Source organism: Martes martes (assembly GCF_963455335.1).
Source record: "Martes martes genome assembly, chromosome: 17".
NCBI classification, from domain to species: Eukaryota; Metazoa; Chordata; class Mammalia; order Carnivora; family Mustelidae; genus Martes; species Martes martes.
In genome coordinates, this window is record NC_137905.1 from 27032150 (window position 1) to 27041174 (window position 9025).

Here is a 9025-nt window from a genome sequence, read left to right on the forward strand (position 1 = left end):
GTTTTTTGTCTTTTTTAGAATAGCGTCACATCCTAATGGTTTTGATTCGCACTCTCCTGATGATGAGGGCTATAGAACATCTTCATATGTGCTTGTTGACCATTTGAATATCTTCTTCAGAGAAATACTATTCAAGCCTCTGCCCGTTTTATTAGTGGGCTGTCTGTACCTTCTTATCTGCTTGGATCCTCACCACCTCATTCACGGATACCTGCTTTTATCACCCTCTGTTCACGGAGCGAGAGATCGAGGCTCACAGGGACCCAGCCGCTTGCTCCAGACACCAGTCAGTGAGAGTTCCTGGGATTGTCTGAATCCATGATGCGTGCCCTTCCCGATGCTTGTCCCTGCCTCTCAGACAAGTGCTCTTGGTGTCTGAAGCCACTGCCTTAGAAATACCTTCGTAAGAGCCAGATCTAAAATGGAGCAAAGGCCACCAATGCCAATATGTCTGTGGAGCGATGTTTAAATTGACCTAATAAAGATGTCCCAAGGACGGGGGAACCCTTTTCTGTTGTTTTGGCAGAAAGAGCTATGTCTAGTCCAGGGAAGTGGGCCCATTTAAGAGTCCCGAGGAATCAGCACCACAGGAACTAGACGCTCCCCATACTCACTCCCTCCTTCTCCCAGACATACGGCTTGGCTGTACTTCCCGGCACCCCTTGGGGCCAGGGTGGCCACGTGACTGAGTTCTGCCAACAGCAGGTGGACAGAAGCCAGGAGCCACGTTCCCAGCCTGGCTCTCACCAGCCTCATCCTCCTGGAGAGGAGTCCAAGTCCTGGAGGAGGGCGAGGCCCTGAGAAGGAAAGAGCCTGGGTTCCTGAACGACCGCATGGAAGGTCACCCACAGAATGGTATCGGATGTCACGGGAGAAGAACAAAGCTCGCGTGGAAATGAACGACTGAGATTCTGGGACTATTTATTGTAGGAAACAGACTTTCCTGACTAATACGCTCTCCTCCTCCTCTGTGCTGATGCTTGAAGGGGGAGGGTTGAGGTTGGGTTATTGAATCCATGACTGATGAATGAATAAATGAATGAATATGCTGCCTAAAGCTCTAGACTTGGGGACTGAACGAGTGACTTCATCAGATCCTCCCAACAAGAGGCTCGGCAGGGGCCTAGCCTGGCGGACAAATGTCTGGGGTTTGGCACCCCACAGCTACTCCCCGGGTTCTCATGTCTAGGCCTGGCTCCCCATCGGCTCGCAGGGTGACCTTGGGCAGGCCAGCTCACACATCAGTAATATCAAGGGCTTCCCCGTTGGGAGTGAGGGGGTGACGGTGCCCCCCTCCCCCACCTTACCAGGCCAGCAAATGCCAAGGAAGCAAGCAGAGATTGTTGTAGAGGATTTATTTTTTCAGAAGGCCTGAGGGACAAGGTCAGGACAGGAAGGGAGGGGAAATCCCAGGATGCTGGAGGACCCTATGCATGGGCCGGGGGTAGGTTAGCATTTTATTTCCCGTGTCCTGGACCTAACCCCACAGCCCCCACAGAGAATGGTATTCTCAGTCTCAAGTGAGGCTCAGAGAGGTTCAACGGTCTCAGAATTCCAGAGCAATGACCCGCTCCTGCACTGCCCCAGGCTACCTCAGAAAGAAACAAGCCGTGTGTAAAGTTTCTCTCTTTTGTCTGGTGAATCTGTGGTCCCCAAGAAAGTGCAGATAAGCCCCAAATCCCAGTCCTTATGCTGACCCCTACCACCCAAGAACAATCTTCACGCAAGGCTCTTCCATTTAACTACGCCTGCATACTCCCAGGGCCAGAAAAGCTCCCCCCTTGTCCCCCTCCCACACAGTTCCTAAAATTCCTCCATTCATCCAGTTGGCCTCTTAAACATTTGCCCTCTTTTCTTATAGAAATATAGCTAGAGCTTGTTAATACCAAGCCAAGTGTAGTCATTCACACCATAGTGAAAATTAAGTTACTGGTTATTAGGGAAAAGAGAAAGGGAAAATGGGGGGACTCTGAAGAGGTCAGGCCTGGGTGTTGGAGGTTCGAGGAGCAGTCAAGACTAGAGGGAAACAAGAAGAGTAAAGACACCCAACACAAAACTGAAATGGGGAAGAAAGGTGAATCTGGGTAAATTTGAGGCTTCACAATTGACTCAGCTGGCTGCTTTCTAGATGAACTTGAGTCTCTGTATTGATGTGTGAGGGTCTTTGGGAGGTGGGAGCTGGGAGCTGGGAGAGGAACATTACCTTTACTGATTCAGTCTATAGCCATTCATTGAGCCCTGATTCTGAGCTAAGCCCTGTGCTCTGCACTCGGTGTTAGAGGCCAGGAGACAAAGTAACTCAGGCGTGGGACCTTGGTCCAGCCAGTGGGGCTGGAGGGCAAGCCCCCAAGTCCTGAGAATTCTGGGCAGACTGTGATCAGGGCTGTTAAGAGAGGGCAGAGGGTCAGGGGACCTCTGGAAAAACAAAAACAAAACAAAACAAAAAACACCTCAATTGCTGGCTGCTTGTGCTGTGCAATGCCTCAGAGGGCCGGGAGGGTTGGATACACGCAGGTGATAGGAAGATATTCTGGGCATTGGGAGCAGCCTGGAGAAAAACTTGGAAATGCATATGTACAGCATGAGTTTGGAAAACAGAGAGCTGGAGTCCAACATGCGCGAAGGGAAGTGAGGCAGGGCCGGAGACAGGTGTCTGGCTCCCCATCTTTCACCACAGTCTGGGCCAATGGGGAGCCATGGGAGGGTTTTTGAGCCAGGGAGTAACTGAGCAGGACTGTGGCCTCTCTGGCTGTGGTGGGGCAGAGGATGGGTTGGAGGCATAAGAGGGGAGATGAGGGACAGTGTGGAGGCTCGTCTGAGGGTGACAGCTTCAGGGACAGAGATAAAAGATGGCGGAGAGATTCGTTGGCACAGGCTTGTGTTGTGGGACAGCTGTGATGGCGGGGAGGTGGGGCTCTGTGAGCCTTTCTGGAGGAGCCAAGGCCACGGTCCTCAGGGCAGGGCCCTTCCTCATGCACTCAGTTTCTGGAGAATCTTTTTCACCCAGGGCATTCTGGGGTCAGCACAGATCTCCCGGTCCTTGACAGTTAGGAAGCTGGAAGGAGGAGGGAATGACGGAGCATTAGCACGCAGCAAGGATGCTACAACTCTTCTCTGGAAGCTTAGCATTTATGAGTCACTTACTGTATGCATAGATGCCCACCATACAGAGTTGCTTAGCATTTATGTGGCCCTGCCCCGGGCAGGAGTACTTGCTACATAGAGTGTCTCAACATTTATGAGGCCCCTGCTGTATGTAAACATACTTCTTCACGGGGAGAGGAGGAGACAGCAGCTAGGACTTCCCAGACTCTCAGTTCCTCAGCCCCAGGCTTGAGTGCCAGGTCAGGTCAGGGAATAAAATGCCTAGGAGTCTCACAACCATTGCTCACATTGCCTTGGGGGAGAGGATATTGGGTAGTAACCGAGGAACTTTGGAGCCTGCTCATCTGGGTTAAAATCCTAGCTCTACCATTGCTGGTAAGTCCCTCAGTTACCACATCTGTAAAATGGGGATGATAATCGTGTTCCTTGAATGAAGATTAGATGAGTTAATACAAACTGATGGGCTCAGAGCAGCTCCCAGCATAGAGGAGGTGCTCAGTAACCATACCAGGAGCTGGCCTGAACTCTTAACAATGATTTTCTTAATAAATCCTATGAGGCCCTATTATTCTACCCATTTCATAGGTGAGGAAAGTGAGGCCCAAGAGGGTAAAGCAGCTTGCCCAAGTGCCCGAGCTGGTAAGATCTGATTCACTAAGCCCCCTAGAAGCCCAAAGCACAAAGAGAGGTAGGCACTGACCCAAGATCACAGAGCAATCGCAGGCTGTCTCCTACCCTCACTAAGTACTAGACAGGGCCCTTGGGGCACTCAGCCACAGCCATTGTTGGCAGAAATGGACTTAAAGCTGGCTAGAGGGGCGCCTGGGTGGCTCAGTGGGTTAAAGCCTCTGCCTTCGGCTCAGGTCATGATCCCAGGGTCCTGGGATTGAGCCCCACATCTGTCTCTCTGCTCAGCAGGGAACCTGCTTCCCCCTCTCTCTCTGCCTGCCTCTCCACCTACTTGTGATCTCTGTCTGTCAAATGAATAAATAAAATCTTTAAAAAAAAAAAAGGTGGCTTGGGGTGCCTGGGTGGCTCAGTGGGTTGAAGCCTCTGCCTTCGGCTGGGGTCGTGATCCCGGGGTCCTGGGATCGAGCCCCGCTTTGGGCTCTCTGCTTGGCGGGGAGCCTGCCTCCCCCCTCTCTCTGCCTGCCTCTCTGCCTACTTGTGATCTCTGTCTGTCAAATAAATAAATGAAATCTTTGGGAAAAAAAAAAAAAAGGTGGCTAGAGGTCAAGGACATGCCCAGAGCTCAACTCCCTTACTGCCTCTCAAGAGCCTGTCCATGGGGCCTAGAAGCTCCAAGCTCCCCTACTTCCCAGACCTGCCCCCACCCCACAGACAACCAGTGAACAGAAAGAACAAAGAAGGCAGCAATGTTGATGCTGGCAACCTGGGCAGCCTGCCCTGGCTGCTGTGTGACACTGGGCAAGACTCAGCCCCCCTCTGAAACTCCATCTCCCCATTTGTCAGGACATTCTTTCTAGAGCTCCTTCTGGCTCAAAATCCAATAATCATGTATGCTGTCTTTTACTGAGCATCTTTATAGGCCAGGGACCAAGCATTACACGATTCACTTACTATTACCGTGCCCTGTGCCACTCAGGAGGTTCCACAACCTCTCTGTGCCCCTGGCCTTGCTGGCAAGAGGTGATCAGAACAGCACCTACAAAATAGGGTTGTTTCGGGGCACCTGGGTGGCTCAGTGGGTTAAGGCCTCTGCCTTTGGCTCAGGTCATGATCCCAGGGTCTTGGGATTGAGCCCCCGCATCGGGCTCTCTGCCCAGTGGAGAGCCTGCTTCCTTTCCTCTCTCTCTGTCTGCCTCTCTGCCTACTTGTGATCTCTGTCTGTCAAATAAATAAATAAAATCTTTAAAAAAAAAATAAGGTTGTTTCAAGGATTAAATGTGTTCAAATTTATAAAGGTTATAAGTACTTAGGGGCGCCTGGGTGGCTCAGTGGGATAAAGCCTCTGCCTTTGGCTAGGGTCATGATCCCAGAGTCCTGGGATCGAGCCCCGCATCGGGCTCTCTGCTCAGCAGGGAGCCTGCTTTCCCCTCTCTCTCTCTCCCTGCCTCTCTGCCTACTTGTGATCTCTATCTGTCAAATAAATAAATAAATAAGTCTTTAAAAAAAAAATCTTTAAAAAAAAAAAGGTTATAAGTACTTAGCATTTAGCAAGCACTCTTTACAGATTTGGTAAATAAAAATAAATGAAGGAGGGCTGTCTGGCTGACTCAGTGGGTGGAACGTGCGACTCTTGATCTCGGGTTTGTGAGTTCGAGCCCCACGTTAGGTGGAGAGATTACGTAAAAGTCAAATCCTTAAAAAAAAAGAAAGTGGGGGCGCCTGGGTGGCTCAGTTGTTAAGCTTCTCTGCCTTCAGCTCAGGTCGTGATCCCAGGGTCCTAGGATCAAGCCCCACATCCCCGCAGAGCAGGGAGCCTGCTTCTCCCTCTCCCTCTCTCCCTGCTTGTATTCCCTCTCTCGCTATGTCTCTCTCTGTCAAATAAATAAATCTTAAAAAAAAAAAGCCTTAAAAAACAAACAGATAGATAGATAGATAAATGTGATCGCTCCTGTTATACTGATGGGGAAACGGAGTTTCAGCGTTGAAGTGACAAAACCCACTTCAGCCCCCTTTGTTATTCACCCACAGACCACTGCGAGGGATAGAAGATGAGTATGGAGGAGGAAGGTGAGAAGATGATGGAGCCCCAAAGGGGGTCATGAGGCCCCAGGCCCAGACACCCCACTGAGCGGGTTGACAGGTGGCAGCCTGAGGGGCGGCCCCAGGGACAGGCCACCTCATGCGGCCAGTGGGAGGTGCAGGCCCCAGGCTCCAGGCCAAGGAAAAGGAAGCAAAGACATGGAGAGACAAAGGCAAAGGAGAACAAAAACCTCAGGACAAAACCCTGAGCGGGGACCCAGGAGTTGTGATTCGAGCCTGGCAGCCTCGAGCAAATCACTCCCCCCACCCAACTCCCTGCACCTGTTTCTCCATCTGCAAAATGCAGATGACCACACGCCTTGTAGGAAGGCTGTGGGGTGACCTGAGTTCACACAGGAATGCTCAGAACCGTGCCTGGTTGCCTGGCCGTGGGACACTCTCTGTTGGCTCTGTACTCCTCGGGGAGCAATGGGCTGCCTCAGATAACTCCCAGGGGGCTGGGGAGGATTCCAGATGCTTCTGCTAGGAGCATCGCTGCTGACTCAGAGGCTCTGGGCACACTGCCGGCACGCTGCTCCCCACGCTACAGCTCCGCACGGCCCACGCGAGCTCTGCCGTGTAGACAGACAGCCGGCGCCTGGTTCATTCAGCTCCGCACCCTCGGGACCCGGCGCACCACCCAGCACCCGGCAGGCACCCCATTAGATTTGTTGAATGACCACAGGATTTCTTTTCTGAGCCATTTCAAGGACGGATTGTACATCCCCCATCCCTGGGTCTGTCCCCCGCCCCCCCACCTCTCCCGGACCCTCCTGGGCCAAACCCAGCGGGCTCTCCAAGGCCAGGCCCTGCCTCCCCAGCTCCACACTCACACCACGCCAGGCCTCCGGCACGAGTCTGAAGTCCAGTAGAAAAACCTGATCATGCGCAGAGGCAGAGGGTGACGGAAGTACTCCCGGCAGCAGACGCTGTCTTCCACGTTGGCGCCATAAGGACCTGGAGGAGAAGGTTCCCCAGCTGGACATAGGCAGGTCACCCATGGCCCCAACCTCTGAGCCAGCACTTCTGTTCTCACGTGGAAGGTTGGTGCCAGGGGCACTCTGGATCCTCAAAGTCCCCAGGCTCAGGGTCTCTGAAGGGCCCAGTCTGTGTGGGTCGGCTCCAGGGAGAGGGACTTACAGTGACTGAGAATCAGTGAAGCCCTAGGCTTCTAGGTGGGACCCGAGACTCTGCACAGGAAGGAGCCCAGCTGTTCAAGGTGAGGCCCATGCACCGGCACCATCAGCAGCACCTGGGGGCTTGTCGGGAATGCCTGGCGCCCGGCCCCAGCCCCGCTGGGTCAGACGTGCATTTTGAGTCAGATGAGTTCCCAGGCAATGGCAGAGGTCGGCTTCAGCTCACACCTACTCTAACCTTCGAGGTGTACATGGGGGAAGCTGAAGCCCAGAGAGGGGGATGTCTTACCCAGAGTCACACAGCATGACTCTGGTGAGTCAGGATAAGGGCTCAGGCAGAGTCCAATGGTGCAGACCTGGATTCGAGTCTTGCTCCGCCCTGAGTTACCAGACCACCCTGGGCAAGTCCCACTCGCCTCCCCCAACCAGAAGGGTGATAACAGTACCAAATCGATGGGGACTTTAATGCAGGAAGAGTTCCCAGGAACCCCCAAACCTGAGTAAAAGAAGGTAGGGACTCAGTGTCGAGGGCAGGCTCTGGAGCAAACATGAGGAGGTAGGAGAGCAGGACCCACTTTCCAAGGGAATATCCCTTACCCCAGCTCCTGCCTTTTCCCATCCCAGACGGCCCCATTTGGTGGCTCCTTCTCCACACCCCAAGGGTCCTATGCCTTGAGTTCTCTGGTCTCCAGAGGACCCCAGGCCATGCCCACCACAAACCCCCAACACAGCTGAGATAGATCCTAGACTCCAAGCCTTTGAGACTACCCATTTCACAGATGCATAAACTGAGGCCCAGAGAAGCAACATGACTAGCCCAGAGCCAGCAGTGAACTGGGGTCATTTTCTCTCAGTCTGGTGCTCTTTCTGCTTCATGAGGAAGAGACCGCAGTGTCTGATCCTGGCCTCTGCAGGGAGTCCTTCCTCTCCCAAGTCTTACCCGCCTCAGTTGTTTGAAGTGTCAGAGCAAGAAAGACAAGGGCAGCCAGGAGTGGAGTCTTCAGGCTGGCCATGCTCTTGTCCCTTGTGTCCCAGTCCAGGTGTCTGTAATCACCGGATGACAGGGAGTTCCGGTATTTAAACACTTGCTACACCCACAAGCTTTAGACACTCTTAGTCACCGGTGGGCTCAGAATCTCTGACATTCACATTACGAAAGAAGAACTCCCGCTTCCTCCAAATAAAAGGAAATTCTCTGTGGCTGGGAACAGCTCAGAGGGGACCCCCAGTCTGCCCTCCCCTCTGAGTCTCAAGAGACTTGCAAAATCCCCCGTGAGCTGGGCTTAGAGGCCTGTGCTCCCCAGGGTCCACTGACTTGATGGCTTTCAGCATGTCACTGGATGTCTTTGAGGATCAGTTTGCCCATCTGGAAATGGGGGAGATGGTTTCACAGCCCTACCTATTTTCCTCCGTGGTTGTTTGTAAGGCAGTGAGGATGTGGGCAGGGGCTGACCGGTCCTAAACCCTCACCTTGTAGTCTTGACGATCTTCATCACTGATCTCTCCTCAGAAGGAGAGGCCCGAGAACGCATGGGGCTGGTTTCTGCGCCCTGCTTCAGCCTCTTCTACCGCTTCTCCCAAAATCCCAACTTGGGCCAATGCATGATCCCTTCAACAGTTGCAAAGAGCTTCCACACATTTCCCTCCTGCCTGTTCTTCCTTCCCAGCTGTCTCCGGTCTCTTCCTCATCCACCCCCTTCTCGATCTCTCACCATATCCCACTGACTACTTCCTACATTTCTTTTGAATCTCTCCCCTCCCTTCCAGCCCCATAGTCCCTGCCCAGTATAGGCCACCCCCACCCCAGGCACCCCCACCCCGGGCACCCCCACCCCGGGCCAGCTTCAGCCCTCAATCCCCTCCTGGGGTGGCTGGAGCGGCCCAGATTCAAAGCTGCACGGGCCTCTCTCCTGCTTCAAAACCCTGCTGTGGCCTTTGACCTGAGGGCAGAGCCCAAGCCCCTAACTGTGGCCTTCAAGGCCTCCTTCCCAGACACGCTCCCTCCCACACTGGCCTCCCTCCTCTGAGGGATCACGCCACAGTCCTCACACTTCCCCAAATTGCTCTGCAGTCCA

General features: G+C 53.4%; 1 protein-coding gene across 1 annotated transcript; it reads right to left on the bottom strand.

Annotated features, from left to right (window-relative positions):
- Positions 1-1341: 1341 nt before the first annotated feature.
- Positions 1342-7996, bottom strand: CCL22 (C-C motif chemokine ligand 22). Its single transcript, XM_080829038.1, has 3 exons — positions 7891-7996; positions 6648-6771; positions 1342-3055 (listed from the first exon to the last, which is right to left on the bottom strand). The coding sequence occupies exons 1-3, from the start codon at positions 7961-7963 to the stop codon at positions 2971-2973; spliced, it is 282 nt and encodes a 93-aa protein (XP_080685164.1). The 5' UTR covers positions 7964-7996; the 3' UTR covers positions 1342-2970.
- Between the last annotated feature and the right edge of the window lie 1029 nt (positions 7997-9025).

What these genes read in the sequence shown, in the direction of transcription:
- CCL22 (XM_080829038.1), bottom strand. Translation starts at nt 7,963, where the DNA reads ATGGCCAGCCTGAAGACTCCACTCCTGGCTGCCCTTGTCTTTCTTGCT. An exon ending in ACTTCAAACAACTGAGGCGG is followed by an intron (nt 6,772 to 7,890) that starts GTAAGACTTGGG and finishes CTTCTCCTCCAG; the next exon opens with GTCCTTATGGCGCCAACGTG. An exon ending in TGCCGGAGGCCTGGCGTGGT is followed by an intron (nt 3,056 to 6,647) that starts GTGAGTGTGGAG and finishes TCCTCCTTCCAG; the next exon opens with CTTCCTAACTGTCAAGGACC.